General features: G+C 54.1%; 6 protein-coding genes across 13 annotated transcripts; 4 read left to right on the forward strand and 2 right to left on the reverse strand.

Annotated features, from left to right (window-relative positions):
• Positions 1-86: 86 nt before the first annotated feature.
• On the reverse strand, positions 87-3,824 carry zfta (zinc finger translocation associated). Of its 3 annotated transcripts, none has more exons than XM_077589768.1 (6): positions 3,089-3,824; positions 2,728-2,861; positions 1,791-2,318; positions 1,320-1,628; positions 890-1,249; positions 87-831 (listed from the first exon to the last, which is right to left on the reverse strand). In XM_077589768.1, exons 2-6 carry the CDS (start codon positions 2,834-2,836, stop codon positions 428-430), a joined length of 1,710 nt encoding a protein of 569 aa, XP_077445894.1. In that variant the 5' UTR covers positions 2,837-2,861; positions 3,089-3,824; the 3' UTR covers positions 87-427. The 3 variants fall into 3 exon arrangements, with proteins under 3 accessions (XP_077445894.1, XP_077445892.1, XP_077445893.1); XM_077589766.1 differs by having other exon boundaries at positions 1,791-2,321; positions 3,089-3,820; XM_077589767.1 differs by having other exon boundaries at positions 890-1,246; positions 1,791-2,321; positions 3,089-3,818.
• LOC144066318 (uncharacterized) lies at positions 3,788-8,019 on the forward strand. Of its 3 annotated transcripts, none has more exons than XM_077589761.1 (6): positions 3,788-3,986; positions 4,539-6,354; positions 6,433-6,473; positions 6,551-6,600; positions 6,672-6,933; positions 7,008-8,019. In XM_077589761.1, exons 2-6 carry the CDS (start codon positions 4,600-4,602, stop codon positions 7,063-7,065), a joined length of 2,166 nt encoding a protein of 721 aa, XP_077445887.1. In that variant the 5' UTR covers positions 3,788-3,986; positions 4,539-4,599; the 3' UTR covers positions 7,066-8,019. The 3 variants fall into 3 exon arrangements, with proteins under 3 accessions (XP_077445887.1, XP_077445885.1, XP_077445886.1); XM_077589759.1 differs by having other exon boundaries at positions 3,789-3,986; positions 6,548-6,600; XM_077589760.1 differs by lacking the exon at positions 3,788-3,986 and adding an exon at positions 4,000-4,146 and having other exon boundaries at positions 6,548-6,600.
• ecsit (ECSIT signaling integrator) lies at positions 7,055-9,932 on the reverse strand. 2 transcript variants are annotated; one of them, XM_077589776.1, is made up of 6 exons: positions 9,104-9,932; positions 8,412-8,872; positions 8,105-8,328; positions 7,810-8,016; positions 7,615-7,720; positions 7,055-7,547 (listed from the first exon to the last, which is right to left on the reverse strand). In XM_077589776.1, exons 2-6 carry the CDS (start codon positions 8,863-8,865, stop codon positions 7,324-7,326), a joined length of 1,215 nt encoding a protein of 404 aa, XP_077445902.1. In that variant the 5' UTR covers positions 8,866-8,872; positions 9,104-9,932; the 3' UTR covers positions 7,055-7,323. The 2 variants fall into 2 exon arrangements, with proteins under 2 accessions (XP_077445902.1, XP_077445901.1); XM_077589775.1 differs by having other exon boundaries at positions 8,105-8,872; positions 9,104-9,931.
• LOC144066324 (actin-related protein 2-like) lies at positions 9,117-12,091 on the forward strand. Its single transcript, XM_077589777.1, has 10 exons — positions 9,117-9,229; positions 9,730-9,928; positions 10,187-10,297; positions 10,360-10,518; positions 10,577-10,706; positions 10,773-10,909; positions 11,218-11,367; positions 11,445-11,590; positions 11,661-11,793; positions 11,873-12,091. The coding sequence occupies exons 2-10, from the start codon at positions 9,881-9,883 to the stop codon at positions 12,041-12,043; spliced, it is 1,185 nt and encodes a 394-aa protein (XP_077445903.1). The 5' UTR covers positions 9,117-9,229; positions 9,730-9,880; the 3' UTR covers positions 12,044-12,091.
• A 426-nt stretch (positions 12,092-12,517) lies between these two features.
• rbm4.1 (RNA binding motif protein 4.1) lies at positions 12,518-16,603 on the forward strand. Of its 3 annotated transcripts, none has more exons than XM_077588903.1 (3): positions 12,518-12,806; positions 13,759-14,186; positions 15,120-16,603. In XM_077588903.1, the coding sequence occupies exons 2-3, from the start codon at positions 13,781-13,783 to the stop codon at positions 15,887-15,889; spliced, it is 1,176 nt and encodes a 391-aa protein (XP_077445029.1). In that variant the 5' UTR covers positions 12,518-12,806; positions 13,759-13,780; the 3' UTR covers positions 15,890-16,603. The 3 variants fall into 3 exon arrangements, with proteins under 3 accessions (XP_077445029.1, XP_077445028.1, XP_077445030.1); XM_077588902.1 differs by having other exon boundaries at positions 12,521-12,786; XM_077588904.1 differs by lacking the exon at positions 12,518-12,806 and adding an exon at positions 12,819-12,947.
• An 814-nt stretch (positions 16,604-17,417) lies between these two features.
• On the forward strand, positions 17,418-24,611 carry sf1 (splicing factor 1). The gene is made up of 12 exons (XM_077588900.1): positions 17,418-17,803; positions 18,362-18,493; positions 20,132-20,207; positions 21,613-21,765; positions 21,851-21,940; positions 22,027-22,210; positions 22,283-22,398; positions 22,472-22,579; positions 22,656-22,857; positions 22,930-23,224; positions 23,295-23,459; positions 23,536-24,611. Exons 1-12 carry the CDS (start codon positions 17,578-17,580, stop codon positions 23,856-23,858), a joined length of 2,070 nt encoding a protein of 689 aa, XP_077445026.1. The 5' UTR covers positions 17,418-17,577; the 3' UTR covers positions 23,859-24,611.
• Positions 24,612-24,835: the final 224 nt, after the last annotated feature.

Genomic DNA, 24,835 nt, shown 5'->3' on the forward strand with positions numbered 1-24,835 from the left:
GTCATTCTGGCCCTAAGGTTCTCAGTGATGCTAAAACTGCTAGTTTTTTTTTGCATCGTGGGTGACAACTCTGAAGAAAGAACTCCTGACAATTTGAAACTTGTTTATTTTGCACGCCAAATTTCCTTGATGTCGGAATAAGAGTGGTGAAAAAAAAAAACATTCAATTCATCGAAGCGTCTTTTACGCGCAAGTGCCACTGTCGTGAAAAGGGGAAAAAAATGAAGTTTGACCGTCACCCAAGTCTTGGGTTTTTTAGCATCATTGCGTCGTCGAAATGAATCCTCGTCGCGCAATCCCTGAGATTTGCCGCGTCGTCGAGTGGAAATGGAACGCATGCGTTTAAGTCAAGTGCTAAGTGTCTTCTCTTCTCGTTAGCCTTTTGACGCCGGCGGACGTCCGGCCGGTCTGGTCCGCTCGGCTCGGCTCAGAATCCCACCGTGTCGCCTCCCCGCGCGTGATCCCGCAGGAAGAAGCAGTCGTCGGCGTGGACAAAGTGTTTGGCGTCGCGCTCGTAGGCCAGCGCGGCCCGCCGCCGGTCCTCGGGGCCGTAGCGCAAGGAGTGGGCGTGCACCTGCTGGATGTGGCGCTTGATGGTGCTCACCTTGAGCGTGGCTAGCGCCGCGCCGCACACCATGCAGATGAGCCCGTGGCGCCGGCAGTCGTAGTCCATCAGGAAGTCCGTGCGCCAGCTGGCCTGGTAGTTGCGCCGCTGGTCCTTGCCCGGGTAGTGGCCGTGGCGTGCGGCGGGGACCTTCCCGTCGCCGCCCGCTTCGTCCGCCGGCTCCTCCTTGACCAATGCGTGGCCCTCCGCATTTAGGACGTCCGTCTCTGCGGAAAAGCGGACGACGGTTCGGCCCAGCGCGCTCAGGCGTGGCGGTCAACTCACCGTCGGGCGGCGGGACACGGTGGTCCCCGGTCCAGGCGGCCGCCAGGGCTTCCCGCTGTTCCCGGCCGAGGGCCGCCGTCTCGGGGTGGCACTCGCGGGCGTGCCGTCGGAAGCTCCGGGCCCGACTCCCGCGCACGGCTCGGGAGCACACCATGCAGCGGTAGCCTCCGCCCCGGGGCTCCCGCGCCACCAGGTAGTCGAGGCGGAGCCGTCGCTCCTCGCCGCCCCCGGCGGGCGGCCTCCCCCTGCGGGCGGGGCCGGCCCGGGGCGGCTCGGCGCCGCCATCTTGTCCATCTTGTCCGATCAGACGCACGTCTTTGGCGTCGGCGTCCGACAGCGCCGAGTTCTCCGACTCTTCTGCTGATGAACGGACGCAACAGCGTCAGCTCACGCCGTACTCGGAGCCCGAGCGGCCTGCGTCATAACTGACCGTGCGTTTGAGCCCAGGCCTGCAGGACGCAGTGCTTCTGGCGAGAGGAGTAGAGCAGCGAGTCGGGGTGGCGCTCCAGCACGTGGCTCTTGATGTGCTCCAAGTGCAACGTGGCGGGCCGCCCGCCGCACACCATGCAGAGTAGCCGGCCCGCCTCCGCCTCATACTCCATCAGGAACTCCTGGCGGAACCAGGCGTGCAGCGAGGCGTTCAGGTAGCGCTCCAGCACGCGCGCCGATGGAACCGCCCCCTCCTCGGACGCCGGAGAGCTTCCCGGCTCGTCCTTCGGCGGTGGCGCCGGCGCCGTGTCTGGGGGACACGGGGTCTAGTTGGTAAGCATTGCTTATGTAGCCCCTCCCCCTGCCCTATTTGTCCCCTGTGGCAAGATAGTAACAATGACTTATGTCCGTTTACCTGCACTAGGTGGATGAAAAAGACGTTTACGGACCACGAAAGCGTAAACCGGCTCACCTGCGGAGGCGCACAAGTCCGAGAGCGGCAAGAGGTGGTCTTCCCGAGGCGAGGGCGGGGCGGGCTTGACGTCGTACGAGCCGCCGCCGGTGCCGCCGCCGAGGCTCAGGTGACTCTCCCAGCCGGAGCGGATGACGTCCTTGTCGGCGGCGGTCCACAGCAGCGAGTCGGGGTGCTTCTGGCGGATGTGGCGCTTGATGGTGCTCAGCTTGAGGGTGGCCAGCGAGCTGCCGCACACCATGCAGATCATGCCGTGCCGCGGCGGGTCAAAGTCCATCAGGTACTCGCTGCGCCAGTACTCGTGGTAGTAGCGTCGGTGATCGCGACCCGGGATGCGACTCAAGCCCGGGCGGGAGGCCCGACGCGTCCGGGGCGCGCGTCCCGAGGGCCCCGGCGCCGGGGAGAGGAGCGGGGGCCGGTCGGGATCCTCGCTGACGCTCCAGTAGCTGGTTCCCAGGGTCGAGTCGACGTCGACGTCAGCAACGGGGGCATTCTCGGCTTCCGCGTGACCGTTGGCGAGCGCTTCCTCTGCTGAAGGAGACAGAACGAGCGGACGCTTTTGACTCGAGTCGCCATGCAAATCTCCCGAGCGTGCCCAGGACTGGTCGCCGTCCAATCTGACTGTCTGGCGACCAATCCGGGAAGGCAACATAATCCAAGACTCAGAAGGCTTTTAGCTTTAGCTCGAGCTGGGATGCTTTTTGTACGGATGCAATGCCTCCACTGTCCACGCGATGGCGACCTCGCGCGGCCCTCGGCGCTGCTCAGCCTTTGTTTACAGGAGCCCACACAGACAGGGGCCAAGTCGTACTGGTACTGGTACCGGTACTGCTCTCGGCATTGTCCCGCTGACAATGGGCGTTAATTTGACAGTTCCGCGGGCCCCTAAACGCACCAGTGGCTTGAGTGAGTTTTCCACTTGGCAACGGGAGCTTACCTCCTGAGTCCCAGTGTCCGCGGGCCGCCGTTTCCTCCTGACGGACGCTGAATGACAGCGGCTCCGACTCCGGCTCCGTCTCCGTCTCGGCCGCAGCGGCGGCGTCCATCCCGCGCTCGCTGCGGTTCCGGGACCTGTCACACGCACACGAGCACGTCGGTGACACGCATCTGGCATCGCACGGAAATGCCGTCGACGATGCGTGCGCGTGCACGATATATAGAGCGCGAGATAGAACACACACACACACACACACCCCTCTCTATCTCTCTCCCAAAATGCAAACGGGCCTCTTGGCAAGTTAACTTTTCATCAAATCTCACGTGGAAAACGTCCAGCAGACGCGTGACTTCAGACTTACGTCGCGTATATTGGAGTCTCCTGCTTGTCTTTAGGGTGGGGAGCCGGACGAGGGGCCCCTGGGGCTCCTTAAGGGGCTCCTGGGTAAATTTAAAGAGACAGTACACCGACCAGAGCCCAGAACCGCAGTGGCGTCATGACACATCCGGAAAGTGGCGTGGCTCGTTCATATTCGCCACGTTAATTGAAATCATGTGGCTTCCATTCTTGTTTGAATCTTAAAGTGCCATTGACGACGATAGACGTCAAATCGTGTGTTTCTTTGAATTGAGACGAGGCGACAACTCTCATACGTTGAAATGGACGTTTGATCGTTCCCCTTCAAAGCTCCGATTTTGAATGGATTGGACGTCAAGCGCCGTCGATGGCAGCAATGACTTCAAACACGTCTTGTTTAACGCACCCTCGAACGGTCAGTCGCTGCCTGTCACCCACTTCAATTGAATTGGACGCCTAGCGCCGTCAATAACAGCAAACGAGTTGAAACAATGATAATTATAATCAGGCGTGCGAAAATACTATAGGCTATAAATAGTAGGATATCAAACACGACGAAAAAAAACCTCAAATTATATTTTTAACACACAAAAGCAAACACCTCATTAAAAACATAATGTATTTTCCATGTTTTTCTCACTCCCCCAAATGTAATCCTTGTTTTCGAAGCAAGTCGCTTATGTACACAATCAGGCACAGACGCGTGTATCGAATCAGGGCCAACATCCGGGTCCTTCGTCGCGTTGCCAAGGTAGCCAGTTGACGGCTAGTTAGCTAGTTAGCTAGTTAGCTAGTGGCGGAAGCTAACATCGGTGTGTGCTAACAGCTGTCCCCAATTAACCACCGAAGAGCGCCACAACAAACAAACGAACAAAAAAAGGCTAAAGTTACTCGGCGACAAGGTAAACTAGCGTGCATGCTTTCACTTGGTTCTCTTTTTTCACACCATCGCTCGCTTTCGGGCTCCATGAGCAAGCGTAGACAAAACGACGAGGGCAGCATGTCCATTGTGAGAGGCGGTCAAGTCGCTTAGCGAGTGGTGGTCCCGTTTCCCCTCAAAAGGTGGGAAAAGCTCGGTTTGGCCATTTTTCGTGTGGTTTGAATGGGCCAAAACGCTAACGACAGTCGTCGGTAAGAATGGACTTGTTTCTGAGGGGAGACGTGCAAACGGATGGTGTCTGTTTCCATGGCGACCCATTTGGCCACTTCACAAGATGTAGCATAATAGCCAAAGAATGAATGTTTTCTTAACGTACATTATAAAAACTAAACTCTTGAAATGAGTTTTTTACTGGTAAAAGTCCAATCAAGTGGGATGGTGGTCGCCAAGGAACGTTCATTTGCCGCCAACCCTCCCACTCCGACTGGTCGGAATGTTTATGCAGGATGAACTCATTGAAATCCACTGTGGAAGGATGATTGGACGTCTTACATATGACCCCACTCTTTGCCAGGTCCACGCGGCGAAGGGAATGAAGGAAACCACGGAGCGAGATCTGGCAGACTCGCGGTAGCATGCCGACGGTGAAGAAGGAAGACGAGTCGGGCGACGCCACCCCGGAGGGTTCCACTTCTTCCGGACCCCCGGCAAAAACCACGCGGACCGTCGGGACCGCGACCGACAGCCACTGGGCGAGTGGGCCGACGCGTATCAAGTCCGAAGAGGATCCGGTGGCTCGACGCCGCGAGCGCTGGAGGCTGAATAAGCGAGAGCAGCGCGCCAAGTTGGCGGCAAAGTTATCTCAAACCCAGCAGAAGGTCACGCCGCTGATCACCGCGTCGGCTGATTTTTTCTTCCGCGACGCCGACCGACGAGACGGCCCGACCTGGAGCGAACCGGCGGAAACGGCCGGAGGGCCTCCGACCGACGGGCCCGGCCGCGGGGTGCCGCGGCGGAGATATTTGAAAGGCAAAACCCGGTCCGCCCCCTCGTTCAATATTAGCCTGGACGCCGAGGACGCTTTGGAGAAGGTTGCGGCCGAGCAGAGGGAATATTGGCGGGTTAAAAAGCGAAAACAGCGAGCCAACATGTCCACGGAGGCCAAGACGCGGCTCAGGGAGAAGAACCGGGTTCGACGCCACCGGAACATCCCGGACGAGGCGAGAAAAGCCCGAGCCTCGGAGATCATCGAGGGCTTCATCAAAGAGGACGGGACGCTGTCTGCGCCCGCCGTTCGTCCTTCGTGCCGTCTCGCCCGCCCTCGGCGCCCGCGCGAGTGCGGCCGCGTGGCCAAAATGCTCATTCCGGATAAAACTTTGACCCACGAAGATCATCTGGCCAAAAAGTGCGAGTACTGGAGGGTGATGAAGCGGCAACAGAAGGCGGGCCTCGCCCGAGCGGCTCGGGCGCCTCTCTTCGTCCGGCGCCGGCCCACTTGCGGCATGGAGGAGGAGCCGGAAGCGCCCGGAGGACCCCCGTGCCCCGCCCCCGAAGCCCCGCCTCCCGCGCCGAAGTTGGAGCCGGCCCCGGTTGCAGACTTTCAGGCGAGCACTCTCTTGGCCGTCACCTCCATGCAGAAGCTGCTGGAAGAATCCCTGAGCGCGACGGCCAAGCGGGAGCCCGACGTGGAGACCCCAATCAAAGAAGAGCCGGTGGCGGCGGCGGTGGCGGCCCACCCGGCGGCGGTGGCGGCCCACCCGGCCCCCCAGCCTCGCCGTGGCGCCGCGACCAGCCTGCAGACGAAGCGGGAATACTGGAAGCTGATGAAGAGGCAGCAGAGGGCCCGGAAAAGGGAGAGCCGGGGCGAAGAAGGCGGAGCTTCACCACCCGGGAGCCACCAGGTGAGTGAGACGAGTTGTCGTCCACGCTTTTCGCGCCGCAGCCGCTCGGTCTCTATCCAGCAAGGACCGGGTCTCCCCGCGCCCTCCGCCGAACAACGGAAGACTCCGGCGAAGATCCTCCCGAAGCCCGCCCCGTCTTCCGGGAACGCCGTTCCGGCCGTCCGGCCCCCGTCGCCTGACCCCGGACCTCCGCCACGTCCAGAAGAATGCTCGGACTCGGCTCTCCCGACTCTGACGCCCCCGGACAACCCGCTCTCCGGCATCCGCCTGTGCCCCGCGGAAGCCGCGGTCGGGACCGCGCCCGGCGTTGGCGCCGCCCACTCGTGGGCGACCAACGTCACGGGCCCTCCCAAGCGCCGGCCCGGCGAGTCCGAGGAGGACTTTCTGAGGCGGAAGCGGGAGTACTGGAGGATCAAAAAGAAGGAGCAGAGGGCCAGGAAGGCCGTCCGCGAGAAGGGCGGGGACACTTTTGTCACGCTTCGCGTTCAGGTATGCAAAATGGCCGTCATTACATAAGAGTACAAGTGGCCGAAATTGACAATGAGCTGTTTTTCAACGGCCACGCAGGACTTTAGTCCCCCGTTGAGCGGCGCCTGGAAACACATCAGGTAGAAAAGCAGCAATTTTGCGCTCCCCCCGTCCGTCGTTCCCACTACATTGTGTCTGGCGTGATTGTGTTCAGCAGCCATTCGTCGGGCGCCGAGGTCCACGCGCACGCCGTGGCCCCGCTACCAGGTATGTAACGCTGGCTCTTAAGTCGCCCGCAATCCAGCTCAAGCGGTAACGGCGCTCTCTCTCGTCTCCAGGCGAGGAAAACGGCGTGTCCGGGGCCACGTGGAGGAACGTGTACCTCATGGACTACGACCCCCTCCACCAGCTGCTGGTGTGCATGGCGTGCGGCGAGCTGCAGCACTCGCAGAGTCCCGAGGGCGCCCTGGCGCACATCCACGAGGCCCACCCGCACACGGTCGGACTGGAGGCCGCCGAGCGCCGGGGCATCCTGGAGGCCTGGGACGAGCAGGTGTCCCGGCGCGAGCGCTTCTTCACCAGGCAGCTACGACAGGGCAGGTAGGACGCCGACCGACGGACGGACGGACCAAAGCGTTTTGCACGTGACTAGCGCGCGCTTTTTTTTCCGACAGCAACCACCAGGAACTGAGCCAATCTTCTCGCTTTGGAAGGACAATCATTTCAGGTTGAATGTGTTTATTTTGCTTTGAAACCACGCCCTCGTTTATCGCTTGAATAGAAACTTCTTCAGTTGCCTTTGTTTTTCAATTCAATGAAATCTTTTTGGGAAAGCCACCAGCATTTCAAATGGCGTCCTCCTCAAGTTCTGTACGTTAGCTTAAGTCCACCCGGCGCTGTGATGTGACCGGCCCCAAAAGTTAGCTTAGTTTGAAGACCCGACGAGTCCAGGGTCCAAAAGTCCTACTAGACTATAGACTAGAGGAACAATCAGTTCCTAACCCGCTCCGCCGCCGCCTCCTCCTCTTCTTCGGGTGGCCCCGCCTCTTTTGGGGTCTCCGCCCGGAGCTCCCTGGGCCCGCCTTCCAACCGGAACAGGGTCGGGATGTGGCCCAGGATGGGGTTGCTCTCCTGTAGACCGGAGATCCATCGGTTCAGGGTGACCTGATCCCCCTGGTTGGTCATGCACATGGCAAAAACCGGACCTTCATCCACTGAGGGGGAAAAAAAAAAACGCAAGATGTCATGTTTAGGTTCCGATTCCAAATAGGATTAACTTACAGTCTTCTACGTCAAAGGTCTCCATTTCCCCCAGATCTCGATCCAAGTCCAGATCCAGTTGCAAAGGGTAGAAAAAACACCGCTCTGGATCGTAGGGCTCCTCCACCTAAAAAATTTTTGAAAATGCATTTCAGGACCTTTTTTTGCCGTGAACATTGAACTTTTTTACCATTTTTTTTGAAGCAGTCGGCTTACCTGCTCGCCGGGCGGCACGGGTTCGGCCCGAAGGATGTAGTAATGCACGCAGGTTTTCCTCAGCCACAACGGAAAGGGTCCCTCCACGAAAACGGGCCTGCCGGGGTCGTGCTTTCGGAGGAGCTCCATCTGTTGGGGGCTCTGGATTCCCACCAGGTGGGCTCGGGTTACCTGCTCCCCCCATTCGGTGACGTCCACGCCCGGCGCCTGCTCGGAAAATTAGGTAAAAATAAATAAATTGGACAATTGTGGGGGAGAAAACATGAAAATAAAAAATGTGTCAGCGTCAACGCGCCTGAAAAACGGTGACTCTGCCGTCCAGGTCGTTAGCGATCCGCTTCAGGCTAAAGTGAGCCAACTCCACCGGGTCTCGTGTCAGCTGATGCGGGACGGGGAAAGGGTTGAGGTTTTTGAATTTGGGAAACCAGTACATCATGCGCTGGTACTTCCTGGTGGGATGGCCCTTCTCGCCAAAAATGCGCAAGAGCAGGACCTTGGTTTCCACGTTGGGGATGACACCTGGACACATGGGGGGGAAAAAAATGCCATGGAAGAGCCGTCGGTTCTCCGTTTTAAAAGCCCGGCGGGACTCGGACACGCACCGTAGTTCTCCATCTGCTCCAGCACTTGCACGCCACACTCCTGTTGCCTCGGGTAGTGGTTGAACATGCGCTGGATGAAGTTCCTGGGCACAAAGACCTCCTTGGGAAACACGTCCAGCAGGCGATTGTAGACGGCCAAGTCGCGCTCCACGCCAAACTCGGCCATCTTGGCCAGCGCGGCGTAGATGAACTCCACGTGGCCCCGACGCCTCACGTCGCCTCGGGTGAAGGTCTCCAGCGCCTCCGTGAAGGAAGCCTTGGTTTTGTCCTCGGCGGCGAAGGGGTCGCGGCGGACCGCCGGGCTCTCGCCGACGAACTCCACGGGTACGTGACCGCCTCCGTTTCCCGGGAAACGACCCGTCGCCAGCCTCCGGTGTTGCTGCAGGTTCCACGGGCATCCGGGATGGGCGGCCGGGTGGGCCAGCAGCCGGAAAAGACCCCGCGCGCACTTCATGATGCTGCTGGAGTGGTAAGAAAAGCACATACATGTTACACAGGTACAACTTTTTTGTTTGTTTAATCTTGCAATTTAAAGGAGTAGCTGATGTCAGAAAAATATCTGTACAATAAGCTATGTGTAGTGAAACCTATGCACCTTTAATACAATATAATCAATGGGCACATTGCGATTTATCTCGGGAATTAATGTTATTTTTATAGGAATGACATAGTATAATCATGTAATAACTCACCCTCTCCTTCAAGATTTCTTCATGAGTGTCACCGTATTGAAGGCCGGTTGACTTCCGGGTTGTCCTACTGGTATTTCGTCCGTCTCGGGATGAACAAATGTTCCGGCCTTAATGACCCACTCGAAGGTAGGTACTATATATATGTTCAAATTTTGATTGATGCGTAGGACTATTCCTTTCTGCTATTTAAAAGACGGATGTATACAAGTGATAAACTATTTGTGCTTCGAAAAACATTTGACGGCGATAGCATCTGTATTGTCATTAACGGCGCTAGACGTCCAATTTAATTGACGTCGGAACGTCGGCAGCGACTGAACGAATGTATATGTGATTAATTCATTCGTGGTCGGGCGTTATTTGGCCAGAAGAAGAAGCAACTATTTTTGAACTCGCTGTGTGCCATGACCTGCCCTAGGCGTCGTTCCAAAAGTCCCCACACGGTGGCAGAAATGTCCGAAAATGGAAGGCTGCATTTCATAGTGGCAGGCCCAAGGCTGACCGTCAAATTCAATTGAATTTAGATTAGCATTTAAATGCAGGTTGGATACCAATAAATTTTAGATGAAAGTTCAAGTGGTACGTTTTAAAGTTGAACTTGCTCCTCCCAATCTGCTTGTAAAAAGTTGGAGAACCACCCACAGACGACGGTGGGGAGAAGCGTCCCACCCTGGGCTACCTGTAAAAGGGGCGGGACGACGACCACGCCTGCGAGGCTGAGGAGGCTGCACGGACGAGGTCAGCGCACACACCGACCCTACCGACCGACCGACCGAGATGGACAGCGAGGGCAGGAGAGTGGTGGTCTGCGACAATGGGACGGGGGTAGGTAGAACTTCTCGCGTCTTATTCGCCATACCTGATGGAATGTGCCATCAAAAACAACTGCCTGTCCGGACTTGCCGCTCTCCGCGGCCGCCATACAAGGCCACGAAGTGCTCCGCTGCGCTGCAATTGGCTTAGAGACCGCCCGCTATTACCTTCGCGGGAGCGGTCGTGTTTTTCGAGAGCCGAAATGTCTGCTTTTTTGAGGAACGGTCGATCTAGCAGATCCGCCGATTCTTCTTTCCGCTTCTCCACCAGTTTGTCAAGTGTGGCTTTGCGGGCTCCAACTTCCCGGACCACATTTTCCCCGCCATGGTGGGCCGCCCGGTCATCCGCTCCACCACCAAAGTGGGCCAGGTCGAGATCAAGGTAAGGGGGCGTGGCCAGAGGGGCGTAGCGGCGTTCGGGAAATCACTCGCCCCACCTCTCAGGACCTGATGGTGGGCGACGAAGCCAGCGAGTGCCGCTCCATGCTGGAGGTGTCGTACCCCATGGAGAACGGGATGGTGCGCTGCTGGGACGACATGCTTCACCTGTGGGACCACACCTTTGGTCCCGAGAGGCTGGACGTCGAGCCTTCCCAGTGCAAGGTACCCGAGACCCGGGCGCGAGGGTCGGCCGGCCCGCCTGAGCTCCTGTCGTCTGCAGATCCTCCTGACGGAACCGCCCATGAATCCCACCAAGAATCGCGAGAAGATCACCGAGGTCATGTTCGAGAAGTACGGCTTCCAAGGGATCTACGTCGCCATCCAGGCCGTGCTCACGCTTTACGCTCAGGGTACGGGGGGGCCGCCGCTCGGGTACCCGGGCCCCATGCTCATTCGTCCGCTGTCGGTGCCGACAGGTCTGCTGACGGGGGTGGTGGTGGACTCGGGCGACGGCGTCACCCACATCTGCCCGGTGTACGAGGGCTTCTCCTTGCCGCACCTGACGCGCAGGCTGGACATCGCGGGGCGTGACATCACCCGTTACCTCGTCAAGGTTCGACCGACGCGTCTCGGTCATCCGTGTCGAGCTCCGGGACTGTAAATCCGGTACTTGGTCGTTTGGTCGCCGGTCTTTTGGTCGCCGTTTTTTGGTCGCCCGTTGTCGCGGTCGGGGCGACCAAAAGACAGACGGCGACCAAAAGACAGACGGCGACCAAAAGACAGACGGCGACCAAAAGACAGACGGCGACCAAAAGACAGACGGCGACCAAAAGACAGGCGGCGACCAAAAGACAGGCGGCGACCAAACGACGGCGACCAAACGACCGCACACGGTAAATCCGGGGCGTCTGGTCTCCTCAGCTGCTGCTGCTGCGCGGCTACGCCTTCAACCACTCGGCCGACTTTGAGACGGTGCGCATGCTGAAGGAGAAGCTGTGCTACGTGGCCTACGACGTGGACCATGATCAGCGTCTGGCCACGGAGACCACCTACCTGGTGGAGTCCTACACGGTAGGCCGGGCCCGAAGCAGACAGACGGACTACACCCGGTTCCCCTGGCGTTCAACCGCGTGTCGCCTCCATCGCAGCTGCCCGACGGCCGGCAGGTGACGGTGGGGGGCGAGAGGTTCGGCGCCCCGGAAGCGCTCTTCCAGCCTCACCTGATCAACGTGGAGGGGGCGGGCGTGGCAGAGCTGCTCTTCAACACCATCCAAGCGGCCGACATCGATCTGAGGTGCGCCGTTTGTCCGTCCGTGGTGACTCCGGCCGGCTTTCCCGGAACCCCGTTTTGTATCCGTTTGCAGGTCCGACTTCTATAAGCACATCGTCCTGTCCGGGGGCAGCACCATGTACCCCGGCCTCCCGTCCAGACTGGAGCGAGAGATCAAGCAGCTTTACTTGGAGAGGGTTCTGGACGGGGACGCCCGCAAGCTGGCCGTAAGAAGGGGCAAAGTGTCGCCGTCGTGACCGGTTTTTGTCCGTGTGGTCTCACGCGGTCTTTCTCGGACGTCCGCAGAAGTTCAAGATCCGCATCGAGGACCCCCCGCGCCGTAAACACATGGTGTTCCTGGGCGGCGCCGTGCTGGCCAACATCATGAAGGACAAGGAATCCTTCTGGCTGAGCAGGGCCGAGTACGAGGAACGTGGCCTCGACGTGCTGCAGAAATTGGGAGGCGGCGTCCGATGAGAAGGCCGTCAAAAAACGTTCTTTTCAAATAAACGCTGATGGAAAGAACATTTGAAATGGTGTTACGTACTGCCTCTGCGTCATTAGAACAAGGAGAAATTGTTGCGTTACCAGCAGAAGAAGAAAAAAGGATAATCAAGTCATATTGGAAAAACCCATCCATTTCAATTAACCCTAATTAAATATGTTCTTATAATAAATAAGATTGGAGTGGGAGAGAAGCATATTTGTTGTTTATCTGCATACACTTTGTTTCAAGCAAGTGGATTTGCTTCTGCTTTTGACATCAATCGAAATACGATTCCCAGAAGGCACTTGTGATCGAGTCTGGCAAAATATACTATACTGTCAAAGTGTAGCTTGGCATCGGTTTCTGTTGACAAACATGTACATATACGTTTAATGATGAAGTGGTTTTCTAAGAAGAACTACATTTCCCGTGATTCTTATCGGCGGAGTAGCAAGGACTTCCCCACAATGCGTCTCCCATTGTTTTTTTATTTACTTTTTGTTATCACAATATGAAAAATATAATATCAAATATTGAGTTGTAAGAACAAAACCTATTTTGTTGAACAGGGAGCGTCGTTTGAGCTGCTTTTATTGGACGAGGCGGTGTGATTGGGCGTGAAAGTATTTTTCTGATCTGGCAACCCTGATTGTGGCTCAAGCCCTAGCATTAGCAGCGGACAGGCGCCATTTTCTCTCCTGACGACTGTGAACGCCGGACGCATCTTGTAAAGGTAGGGCGTCGATTCACGAGGTAAAAATCCCCCTTAACCACCCTAAAACCAGCCAGATAAATTACAAGGAATCTATAATTCCGCATCCGGTATTTGCCCCGTCAAAATTTGGCTCGTTAATAAGAGCTGGGTCGTCCTTTACAGGCTTGATACAACCGTCCGTAAGTACTGATTTGCATTATAAAAGGTTAAAATGTGTGTTTTTTAAAGTCTCGGTGAATAGTATTTCCCTGGGCGTGTAATTATGAGTTGTGGTCGCGTCGTTGTTTTCTGGAAGGTAGGCCACGATATCAAGCTATCAAAGCGCTATCAAGGCGCTAGCTAACCACGCTAGTCATAATCTTCTGATAAATGTTATTTCCCAACACAAGACTGGCCGTAGCAACGTTTCCGTCCTTTTCTATAACTATTTGGTTCCGTAAATAATTGAGATGATTATGTTGACGCCATCCATTTTAAGTGAGGCCTACAGAAGCAACGACGTCATTTAGCTAAGCTAAGCTATTGTGTTGTGCACAATAGCAGTCATGGTAATTGCGCCGGAAATCCACATTGCGCAGTCATTTGCATGAAAATATTATTAGTCAAACAAATTTGGCCTTTCATTTTTTTTAAACACCAAGTTTTATTTCTTGTTGCGGGTGAGTTGGAATATGGATAAAATTGAGTTTCTGTAGTAGAGGTGTGACGTTCTGTCAGTATGGTGACATATCGCGAGACTTTGTATTTGAATAGGTTAATTAAATGTGCGGCCCAAATTCTTCGTCTAGGAGCGCGTGTATGTTAATTAATTAACAGTTAATACGCATAGGACGTCGCGGGTGATGTTCCCGGCCCGTATTAATAATTGTTGCATCGCCATATTGTTGCGTGGTTGTCGCTTATTTTATCAGCTCGTAGTCAGGTTTCCACCCCACTCTGAAGTTAATAGTCACGTTTGATGGGATTATTCATGATTGTTTTGTCTTTCAGGAACAAAGTGTCAAACGTCACAATGGTGAAAATTTTCGTGGGGAACCTGTCGCCCGAGACCACGGCGGACGAGCTGCGCTCGCTCTTCTCCCAATACGGCAAGATCGCCGAGTGCTCCATTCTGAAGAGTTTCGGATTCGTGCACATGGACAGCAAGGCCGAGGCGGAGGAGGCCATCCGCAACCTCCACCAGTATCAGCTGAACGGCCAGGCCATGAACGTGGAGTTGAGCCGAGCCAAAACCAAGGGCTCCACCAAGCTCCACGTGGGCAACATCGCCTGCACCAACCAGGAGCTGCGAGCCAAGTTCGAAGAGTACGGCTCGGTGGTGGAGTGCGACATAGTTAAAAACTATGCCTTTGTGCACATGGAGCGCATGGAGGACGCCATGGAGGCCATTCATCAATTAGACAACACGGCTTTTAAAGGTGAACTCCTGGGCTGGGCTTATTGGGGAATGTATTTCAACTGTTTTCTTGTTTACCCATTCATAGTCGCGATTAGCCAGCAGGTGAGTGAGCGTTCCCGTGCCGGCGCAAACGTAGGGCTGGGCGATTGCCGTGTGTCAATTTGACCCTGCTCCAGTTATTCTGGGCTCATTTAAATTTGCGCGGCAAATCGCCCAGCCCTCCTCGGCGGCGATTGTTATAAAGCTGGTATCCGTAGTCGGGCCTTAGCTCGCAACGGAGCCCCCGAGACCGAAATGTACGCGTGCCGGGCCTTGTTGCGTTTTGCGAAGGCGCGCGCGGTTCCCCGAGCATATCGCGTAACGCGGCCCGGGGCGACGGAACGGCTAGCGAAAGAGCGCCGTGTAAGCGGGCAGGGTTCTACGGCTAACTTGGGCGCGCGCGGCCGAGCGCCGGTATGTCATAATGTTGCGTCTGTGAGCTATCTGGCATACAAGACAGCGTGGGTTATTTTTAAGGAGGGGGGGTTTGGAAGCCATTATATTGTAGACACATTTGGCTGCAAAGCAAAGTCTTTTGTCAATGAGGCTAACGGCACGCTAGCATCCGAGCTACCTCTTTTTTTCATCGTAGTTTTTTCCTCTTTTGGTATTAAGTCATCAAAGCAGTAAGGCCAATCGGCTTTTTCCCTTGACAGCGGCGGTACATCGTGCCATTAAATTAGCGGCGTCGGAAAACATTTGGTGGTCAGCCTTAGCGTTGCGAACGTTACGGATTTCAGCTTTAATAACGTGTGGATGTGTTGTGATGTTCAGATCTCGTGTTAATTGTTTTTTTTTTTCCCCTATTTGAGGCTAGTTCTGGGGGTGGCTAAGCAATGTTTTTTAATTTTTTTAAAAAAATATTCCCCAAATGATTGCAATCAAGTCCTTATTGAGTGTTTCTTTTCCAAAGGGAAACTGATGAGCGTGAAGCTTTCGACTAGCCGCCTCCGTACTGCGCCGGGAATGGGAGACCGATCGGGTTGTTATCGTTGCGGGCAAGAAGGCCACTGGTCCAAAGAGTGCCCCCTAGATCAAAACGGCTTCCACAGAAACGGCTCAGAGCCAAACTCTGATGGATTCGATGCCACCCGATTTGATCAGAACCGGGCGTTTCAAGCGGGCTTCAGCGGCGCGGATACGGAGTTCGGCGCCGGCTACGCCGCCGTGCCGGGCGTTTCCCGTGGCGGCGCTCACGGCGCCAACGCGGCGGCGTTCAGAGCGGGTCCGGGCTTCGAGAACGCGGCCAGGTACGCCGCGCACCCAGGTTACGGCGTGTCCGCCACCGCGGCCGCGTACCAGGGCGACGGCACGTACTACGGCGCCGTACCGGGCTTCCCGGTGCGCCGTTCGCCTTACGAGGAGCGAGATCCGTACGGAGTCGTGGACTACTACGGGAAGTACAGGGCCAATATGTACGGCGCCGGTTATTACGAGGAGCAACGCGCCGCGACCACGCCTGCTCCAGCGCTGCCCGCCACCACGCCTGTTCGCGCGGCGGCGTCTAGCATCGAGGCGTATCAGTGCCCCCAGGTTCCTGCTGCACCGGTCACCGTCCCTTCGTACCACGCACGCGACCGGAGTCCGATTCGGAGAGTCGCCGCCGCCGCCGCTGCCGCCGAGGGCGAAGGATACACGTATCCGCCGGGTTCGCAGATCCCCACCGTCGGCCGCTTCCAATAAGTACGACGTCGGATGATCCGCGGGAGCCGGCGATGGCGATGTTTCTCTCTCTCTTTCTTTCTCTCTCGCCTTTTCTCTCACACACACTCACTCACTCTCACAACTAATTGTTAGAGCTTCTCGGCCATTAGAATTAGCCAACGACAAGTTGAGTTGATCATACTTCAAGACAAAAAAAGTTACGTTCTACAGTGTTTGATTTTTTTCGCTAGCACTGAAAGTGGGCGTGATGACCTTCACGCGTCCCTCCTTTTGACAGTAACTACGTTGAGTTTTTTTTTTTTTTTTTTTTTTTTAGGGTGCTCAGTCGGCCAATTCCCAATTGGGCGCATGTCTTTTTGTTTTCCTTTCCAGGCCAAGCATGCCCTGTGCTTTGTGCTTCGTACTTGTAGTGTAGTTGTCAGACCCTAAAAGTGTAGCGACGTATATGAGGCAATGGTGTAACCTGTAAATACTGCTTAGATTGCCTACATTGTATTTGATTGAGGCTTAGATGTCACGTGTACATGGGGTGCTTTGTTTATTCTAGGAGGAAAGCCCCGATTCTTTAATTTTTGAAGTATATCTAGTTGGGTTATCGTCAATAAGGAGAAAAAAAGTGCTTTTTGCATTGCTGTAAACACCCAAATTTTGTTTGCTCTAAATTTTCATTTCCTTACATGGACTCCTTAATGTCTGTCGCCTCCTAATTATAATAAACTGATTCAAGTCAAATTATGGGTGTGTTTTAATTCAGTGTATTTGGAGTTGTTGCAACGCATGCCATCTCTCCAGTCTAAGCCTAATTGCCCATGATGCTAGTTTTTGGAAATTTAGTTCTCAGTACAGAAAAATGGGTTTTGTAGTACATTTGAATATTTTTGGGTCCAATTAGAGGTGCATCCCTCCCTCATTGTTGACTGTATGGGCATTTTCAATTTCCAAACTAACTTTAGGTGAATGTTTTTTATTTTATTATTATTCTCCCCCTTCCTCCACACGAGATCTGAACCATCAACATTAAACTATGACAACACAGTTATGCCACTCTAGTACTCACCGGCTTCCATTGACAGCGATAGACTTCCAATCCATTTCCAGTGAAAATAGATTGTCCATCTATCTCTGTGATTGGCAGCCAGTGAGTTATAAAATAGATTGTCCGTTTATCGCTGTGATTGGCAACCACCGACTAACATTAAAGACCGTCAAACAGTAGATCCAATGTTGATCTTTCGTAATGTCGGCGTCGCAAGCGGTAATGTGCCAAAAGTACCATGCTGTCAATAGAAAAAGGGATCCTTTGTTCAGCTTTAATAGACTACAACCTGTCAGAATTGTACTTTATCTGCCATTTAAAGGTTACAAATCTTGAATCCCATTCAACCTTGACGTTTTGTTGAACGCTAATTTGACTCGATCTGGTACTGCTTCTTGTATCACTTTGCTTTATTATGGTGTCATCCCGGAGGGCGCGTCTTTTTTTTCGCGACCAATAGGAGAGCTTCTTATTGCCTAGTTCCCTCCCTCAAGCTAGCGCCCGCCTTTGTGGTCCCTGCGTGGGCCGCCATTTTGTTGATTCGCTCGCGACCGCGTCACCAAACTACTAGCGCGAGGCTTCTTTTTTTCTCCCCTGCTCGTCTTTCTCAAAGCCGGGGCCTCATTGCCAAACATTCTCTTCCACAGCGGGTCGACGGGTGGAGCCCAAAATGGCGACGGGCGCAAACGCAACCCCGCTGGGCAAGTTGCACCCCAGCATCGGGGCGAAACGAGGCTTCGAAGCAGGGCCGGGCGCTGGGAACGGCATGATGCCCACCGCGGCGCCGGTCGTGTCCTTTCCGCCCGTTCAAGTGTTCCAACCCCCGGTGGTCACGCAGGCCTTTGCGCAGACGCACCAGTTTAGCCCACCGAGCGGCTTTTCGCCCCAACAACAAGGTAAGCGCCGGCGACCGAAGCTAACTAGCTAACAAGCTAGCTAGCTAGTCGGGGGCTCATAACGTGGCTATTCTGCGTCATGGCGCTGATGAAAACTAATGCGAATGAGCGCTGCCCATTTACAGTAACCGTAAGAGTGCTGTGTTTGATGTTAAAAGACAAAATTATCTTCCAAGTATGTCAAGTGCGCCCTTGTTATCATTTTTTTTAATTATAGACGAGTGCTGTTTGATTATAAAGGACAAAATTCTCTTGCAAGTATGTCAAGTGCGCCCTTGTTATCATTTTTTTAAATTATAGACACGTCTTCAGTGGGTCGATTTATTTGATTCAAAAATGATTATTTGATATTGAGCCATCAAACAAAAATGTAGGGGCGTTTTGTATGAGAACCCCGTACATGCAAAACATCCCATGTTAACTCTATGGGTCCTGATAGACGTCCAAATCATTTGAACTGGGAGGGTCGTCAGACCCACAGTTGAAATGAACCGTGCATCTAGTCGCTAATGGAAGCTGTAGAATTCAAGTTTGACCAACTGTTATTTTTCTTTGCAGATTTCAACCAGAAGAAACAAAGGAAAAAGAGTCGCTGGAGTAGCGAAACGCCCGACCAAAAGACCGTCATACCGGGCATGCCCACGGTCATCCCCCCTGGACTGACCCGAGACCAAGAAAGAGCCTACATAGGTAATTTTCTTCCACACTTATCTCCATCTCATGTCGCTTCAAAGTATGCACTTTCATTTCCCAAAACTTTGATTTTTTTTCCCACAAAGTTGACCCGGTTCCATTTTTTAACTCCTGTTTCTCATCGGCACAATGCATAAAGATGACTTTTTTTTGTTCTGATTTTTTTAAATTTATTTTTTTGCTTCAAGTTCTTAGCCAACGGTTAACTGTGGTCATCTCTCGAGTGATGTTAAAAGTCCGGTGGATGTTTGCGGTCATTGGCAAGTCGTAGCACCTGCCCAAAGGTTGATTTTTTTTTTTTTCACCCCCGCTCGCTCGCTGATATTTGTCCATAAAGCGCAGGTCACAGTTCACCGTCTTGCCTGACCCCTCCCCAAAAACAACAATACATCGATGTCCTTGTGCATGGGTGCTCATGATGTCCTTAACATGCTAAAGTTCTGCTTTGTGTATTTCTTTTTAATTTTTTTGGTCCGAGTGTGACGACACCGCTTCAATGGCAAACCAATTTTCAAAATTGTAAAAGTTGAGGGGCAAAACTCATCCTCGGGGCGCCTTGGTGGTCCCCGAGTAGTGTTTTTCTCCATAACTGACAATTGTGTGGAAGTCGGGTCATTGGTAATGGTTGTACGTCGCTGGTTTGTGGCCATTCATTATTTTTGCCCACTTTTCCGTTGTTACACGTGGCTGTTTTTTGGAATTATTATTATTTTTTGCCCATTCACTAATACGAGACACTCCCGTACGTCACTACCCGCTTTTTTTATTTTTATTTCGTATCAGGTATCATTGGGAGCGGGCAAATCCTCACTGGCCAAAAAAAAATGGCGTCACGCCTTAATGATACCTGAAAGAAAAGCGAAAACACGGTACGGTGACTTGTGGGGCGCCTTCATTGAATAATAAGAAGAAGAAGAATGTCAATTTGGCGAGCCGACGGGAAACACCAGGCGGCTTTGCCATTTCAATTAACCCTTTCAGCCAGCCCGAGGTTACACTTTAGGAATTTCTAAAATGTGCCTTTTCTTTCTAATTACCGTATTTTCACGACTATAAGGCACACTTAAAAGTCTTAAATTTTCTCCAAAATAGACAGGGCGCCTTATAATCCAGTGTACTTTATATATGGAAAAAAAGTCATTCATTGAGGGTGCGCCTTATAGTCGTGAAAATACGGTGTTTTTTTCCCCATTTATTTACAATAGTTTTTTTTTTTTTTAGTTCTCACACTTGTTTCAATTAATATGAGGCTTTTTTATTGCCCGCTGCAAAAATATACTAATAATACCCTTGGATGTCACATAAATAAATGTTAATTTTTTGCTATAAAGGGTTAATTTTGGCGCTGGTGGTCCAAACGGCGGCTGCATTTGTCGCCATGAAATGTTTTTGAAATGAATGCATTGTTGTGGCGATCGACTGCAAAGCGAGCGTCATCGTCCCGCTAATGTTAACCACAGCTAAAAGCGAGCATTTTTTTTCTAAAGAGCGGGCGCTCCGCGCCGCCCGACGCGCCTTCGGTTGTTTGTTTTGCCGCGAGACGGCGCTCCCGGAGCCTTGTCTCGTTTTGATGGTGTTGTGATAACCACATTTCTCCCCATCCTTGTTTTTCTTTCCTAACCTGAATTCTTCCAGTCCAACTGCAGATTGAAGACCTGACACGTAAACTGCGTACGGGAGACCTGGGAATCCCTGTTAACCCTGAGGACAGGTCGGAAAAAGATTTAAACCCACCAACAGTAACAATTTCTCTACCTTCTTGCCTTTTTGTATGTGGAAGGGTAAAAAAAAAAAAAGTTTTCCTGTTTTATTAGAGCAAGTATCACGTGTGTGTAGTTGTTAAAATCCCAGTCTTAACGAATTGACTCATGCTTTGAACGTTATTCTCTATTTGGTGACAATTTTAGGCGCCGTATCGATCCCTCCAAAACAAAATAGCATTTACAAAGCAAGAATCTGGACCAAATTAGTTATTTATTTCCTTCCGTCTATACTTTTGATGACGGGCCGTCGCGCTTGTTTGACAATGGATGCAAATTCAGCTATTACGTGTTATGAATTTATATTTTTTCAAACTGGACGGGGTGCTTAAGCATACAAGTACTTTTATACCCTTAAGAGTTTAGCAGTTTGCACCTTTTTTTCCCCCCTTAAAGTAACCTGACAGGCGAATGTCCGGTTTGTTGACTATGTTAGCGGACAACAACGAGCAAGAACATGGTTACGACTACAATGAGGTGGCAAACGCTTGCCCAGAATTTTAGCCACAGCTTCGATAGCTATTTTAGAAGGGAGAATTATTCTTCACACGCTGCCACGCAAGAGTGCACATTCGGGCGAGCTTTTTAAAACTTTGGAACGCAGCGACCCAAAAGTTGATTTTTACAGCTGCAGCTCTCACCCGCCGCCGCCGTTCCTTAATCTTTCGGGACGAGCGAGCGAGCCGGCGGGCGGGCGGAGGTGCTTGTCGTCCTCGCCGCCGGAGCGACTTGGACTTGACTTGGTCTCCCTCCCTCCGTGAGCTCCACGTCAAATGGCCGGCTAATTAACGTCTCTCTCCGCGGGGAGAGCGTAGGAAGAGGTGGATATCTAATCCTAATTCCTTTCCTCTAACCCAAATTACCACCCCCTCCCCCCGTCAAGCTAACCCTTTTTCAAGCACAGAGCCTCCTTAACGCAGCGCCGCAGGTTTTCAGCACCCGAGGGGAGGTACGGACAACCCGGCGGTGGCTCTCGTCGCCTCTGCTTAGGATTCCATTTTCCTTCCGACCGACTCTTCTCTCTTTTTAGGCCAACAATCCTGTACGCAGGTGTTGTTACTACTCTTTTTAGGCCAACAATCCTGTACGCAGGTGTTGTTACTATATGGCCGCCACTCATTTGAGTATTGGATCACGGCTTTGGTTCTGCTTACTGGCAGAGCGTGGCGACGCGCCACTGTCGTCTTCCTAGATTAAATGCTATGCCACGACTTTAAACAAAAAAGAAAGAAAAAGAAGAGAGAGAGAGAAAAAAAATCAGTTTAGTCGTAGGGAGATTTTGCCAGCGCGTGTTGTCGGGTCGGGTCCATAGAAAAGGCGCCGACGATTCCCCGCTTGTCTCCCGTGTGACTCCAGGTCGCCCTCGCCGGAGCCCATTTACAACAGCGAGGGCAAAAGGCTGAACACCCGCGAGTACCGCACGCGCAAGAAGATCGAAGAGGAACGACACGCCCTCATCACCGAAATGGTCGGCCTCAACCCCGAATTCAAGCCGCCCGCCGATTACAAGTAAGCGGGATAGTAAACGCGCCAGCCATCAAGAAACGGCCATTTCAATGTGTTTGATTTTGTTGTTCTTCTCCAACCTTTGCAGACCTCCAGCCACCCGAGTCAATGACAAAGTGATGATTCCGCAAGACGAATATCCCGAGATCAACTTTGTCGGCCTGCTCATCGGACCGCGGTGAGTTCCCACTCGCCGCTCTTGGCGGTGGCGGCGGCGGCGGCGTTCTGGCTTCTCAATGGCGCGCTGGCTTTCCCCGTCCTCAGCGGCAACACCTTGAAGAACATCGAGAAAGAGTGCTGCGCCAAAATCATGATCCGCGGCAAAGGCTCGGTGAAGGAGGGCAAGGTGGGCAGAAAGGACGGTCAGATGCTGCCCGGCGAAGACGAGCCCCTCCACGCTCTGGTCACGGCGAACACCATGGAGAACGTCAAGAAAGCGGTGGAGCAGGTATCGCCCCCGTCCGCCCGGCCACCTTTCGAGCTGCCGAGCGGGTCTTGACGGACGGCGCCGCGCCCGCAGATCCGCAACATCCTGAAGCAAGGCATCGAGACGCCCGAGGACCAGAACGACCTGCGCAAGATGCAGCTGAGGGAGCTCGCCAGGCTCAACGGCACGTTGCGGGAAGATGACAACAGGTTGGTCGGCGACCCGTGCCGTCGCGGGTGAACAAAAAGCCATTGGAACACACCCGGTCTGCGGTCTGCGTAGGATCCTCCGTCCCTGGCAGAACACGGAGCCCCGCAGCATCACCAACACCACCTTGTGTACCAAGTGCGGCGGCGCGGGCCACATCTCTTCCGACTGCAAGTACACCAGGTACGGATGCGTCCGGTCTTCCCCGCCCGGCATCCCCTTCCAAAGGTCACCTGTTTCCCACCCGTGCTCTGCGCAGTTCCTTCTCCACCCAGAGAGGGCCGGGCGGCGAGCCCCCCCAGTCGGCGCAGGACAAGGCTCGGATGGACAAGGAGTATCTGTCGCTCATGGCCGAGCTGGGCGAAGGCCCCATCCCGGGATCGGGTCCAGGCCCGGGACACTCAGGCGGCGGGCAGGGAGGACCTCCCCGGCCCTCGGCGCCCAGCAGCCAGGCGCCACCGGTTGGTTTATTTGTTTTTTTTTTAAAATCAAAGATCCCGAATCTTCTGACTTGGACTTTTCTCGTGACTCAGAGCCGGCCTCCCTGGATGGCCTCGAGCGCCAACGACAACAGGAACTACCACGCCATGCACCCGGGCGGACATCACAACTACCCGCCGCCCATGGGCATGGCGGCGCCGGGCATGGGGGCGCCGGGCATGGGGGGTCCAGGCATGGGGGCGCCGGGTATGGGGGCGCCGGGCATGGTGGCGGCAGGCATGGGGGGTCCCCCCATGTCCCACAACCCCAACGGCATGCCGCCGCCGTGGATGCAGCCGCCCCCACCGCCGATGGGTCAGAGCCCGGGACATCACGGACACCCCATGGGTGAGCTCTCGAACCAATCGCCGGCGCGGCAGACTCGTTTCCGCTGGGGTGACCGTTCCCTCTCCTCTAGGAATGATGCCACCCCCGATGGGCATGATGCCTCCTCCCCCACCACCTCCCAACAGTCAGCCGCCTCCGCCCCCTTCCGGGCCCCTGCCGCCGTGGCAACAGCCGGCCCCGCCTCCTCCTCCGACGACCAGCATGGCCACCAGCTCGTCGCTGCCCTGGCAACAAAGTAAGGATGCCCTTAAAGCAACGCACGTTGGACCTTTGTATCCATTGCTAACTGACCCCCCCTTCCCCCCACACAGACACCCCCACCACATCAAGCCCGGGGACCGGCGCTCTTCCTCCGTGGCAACAACAATCCTTGGTTTCGGCGCCCCAACCCCCACCGCCCATGGGCGCCCCCTCCATGGTACCGCCTCCTCCGGGAGTGCAGCCACCCCTGCCCCCGGGCGCCCCTCCTCCTCCACCGCCGCCGCCCCCCGGCTCCACCAGCATGATGTACGCCCCTCCGCCGCCCCCGCCGCCGATGGATCCCTCCAACTTTGTCATGATGGGGATGGGGGTTCCCGGCATGCCGCCGTTTGGCATGCCTCCGGCACCCCCGCCTCCTCCGCCCCAGAATTAACTCTGACGGCGCCGTACGTCCGATCCGTTGGAAGCGGGGGGCGGGGTGCCGCCCCCCGCTTCAAATGGCCGGGACGTCCACTCCCGATAAACTCTTTGAAATTCACAGCAAAAGGATGAAAAGAGCCGCAAAAGATTGGACGCCCACCACCGTCCGTCTCTCTGTTGAGAAAGCTAAGCGGTTTTCGACGCTACCTGATAATACTTTCAATATTTTGGGCCAGTGGCAGCAGCAGGTATGTCACAAAGTCACATTTGCGTTCGTTTTGTGTACGTAAAGAAGTCTTTTTGAAGTCCGTATGAAAGAAAAGACTCCGTCTGTATACGCGTGTCGTGGCGGCTCTCGGGCATCGGTGCCACGGCGCTCTGCCGTTTTTTTTGTCTACCGAATAAACACCCGAAAGGTTTGTTTTCAATTACTTGCACGGTCCATTTCAATAGCTGATTGTGTTCTTAGTTGGGGGGAAGAAAGTTCTACTCCAATGCCCAGTGGTGGCTTTGGGTTAACTCAAGAGTATAATATTTTTGTAATAAAACAAGGAGTGTTGTAGTTTTGGAAGATTTGATTGTATGTTTCCCAACTTGTGCATTTCCAATCCCTCAGAACTAGACCTTATTTTTTTGTTTGTGTGCCTCCTTCCACTAGCAAATGAAGCTGTACAAATGTTGATTTTAGTCATTTATCCTGTCGAGACTTTTGAATGGATTGCTTGATAAGAAATAAAATGATTCGTCGAGCGACGTCTCCTTCAAACGGTGCCCTTTTATGTTCAAAATGGAGGTCCTGGTAGGAGGATGTCTGTTCTTTTCCTAAACTATGTTGACTTTAGGCCACAAAGTGTGAAATTCGCCGCTACAATGATGTGTTAAAACTCTTTAAACAAGCTCTCGTGAAATATACACGACTAATCATCATATCACGTCGACGGGAGCCTCGCGTGTGTCTTGTGACGCACTTGTCGCCTTCACCGGAACTGC

This window comes from Stigmatopora argus, chromosome 20, assembly GCF_051989625.1.
Source record: "Stigmatopora argus isolate UIUO_Sarg chromosome 20, RoL_Sarg_1.0, whole genome shotgun sequence".
NCBI lineage: Eukaryota > Metazoa > Chordata > Actinopteri > Syngnathiformes > Syngnathidae > Stigmatopora > Stigmatopora argus.

Excerpts from the sequence above, each read along its gene's own strand:
- rbm4.1 (XM_077588903.1), top strand. The coding sequence starts at position 13,781 with ATGGTGAAAATTTTCGTGGGGAACCTGTCGCCCGAGACCACGGCGGAC. Across the intron at positions 14,187-15,119 it reads AGACAACACGGCTTTTAAAG|GGAAACTGATGAGCGTGAAG; the intron begins GTGAACTCCTGG and ends TCTTTTCCAAAG.
- zfta (XM_077589766.1), bottom strand. The coding sequence starts at position 2,836 with ATGGACGCCGCCGCTGCGGCCGAGACGGAGACGGAGCCGGAGTCGGAG. Across the intron at positions 1,250-1,319 it reads GGCCTGGGCTCAAACGCACG|CAGAAGAGTCGGAGAACTCG; the intron begins GTCAGTTATGAC and ends TCCGTTCATCAG. Across the intron at positions 832-889 it reads CCGTGTCCCGCCGCCCGACG|AGACGGACGTCCTAAATGCG; the intron begins GTGAGTTGACCG and ends GCTTTTCCGCAG.
- LOC144066324 (XM_077589777.1), top strand. The coding sequence starts at position 9,881 with ATGGACAGCGAGGGCAGGAGAGTGGTGGTCTGCGACAATGGGACGGGG. Across the intron at positions 9,929-10,186 it reads TCTGCGACAATGGGACGGGG|TTTGTCAAGTGTGGCTTTGC; the intron begins GTAGGTAGAACT and ends CTTCTCCACCAG. Across the intron at positions 10,298-10,359 it reads TGGGCCAGGTCGAGATCAAG|GACCTGATGGTGGGCGACGA; the intron begins GTAAGGGGGCGT and ends CCCACCTCTCAG.
- ecsit (XM_077589775.1), bottom strand. The coding sequence starts at position 8,809 with ATGCCCGTGGAACCTGCAGCAACACCGGAGGCTGGCGACGGGTCGTTT. Across the intron at positions 8,017-8,104 it reads GCAGAGTCACCGTTTTTCAG|GCGCCGGGCGTGGACGTCAC; the intron begins GCGCGTTGACGC and ends TTTTCCGAGCAG. Across the intron at positions 7,548-7,614 it reads GACCTTTGACGTAGAAGACT|TGGATGAAGGTCCGGTTTTT; the intron begins GTAAGTTAATCC and ends TTTCCCCCTCAG.
- LOC144066318 (XM_077589759.1), top strand. The coding sequence starts at position 4,600 with ATGCCGACGGTGAAGAAGGAAGACGAGTCGGGCGACGCCACCCCGGAG. Across the intron at positions 6,601-6,671 it reads CGCCGTGGCCCCGCTACCAG|GCGAGGAAAACGGCGTGTCC; the intron begins GTATGTAACGCT and ends TCTCGTCTCCAG. Across the intron at positions 6,934-7,007 it reads AGGCAGCTACGACAGGGCAG|CAACCACCAGGAACTGAGCC; the intron begins GTAGGACGCCGA and ends TTTTTCCGACAG.
- sf1 (XM_077588900.1), top strand. The coding sequence starts at position 17,578 with ATGGCGACGGGCGCAAACGCAACCCCGCTGGGCAAGTTGCACCCCAGC. Across the intron at positions 21,941-22,026 it reads GGCCTGCTCATCGGACCGCG|CGGCAACACCTTGAAGAACA; the intron begins GTGAGTTCCCAC and ends CCCCGTCCTCAG. Across the intron at positions 23,225-23,294 it reads ACATCACGGACACCCCATGG|GAATGATGCCACCCCCGATG; the intron begins GTGAGCTCTCGA and ends CCTCTCCTCTAG.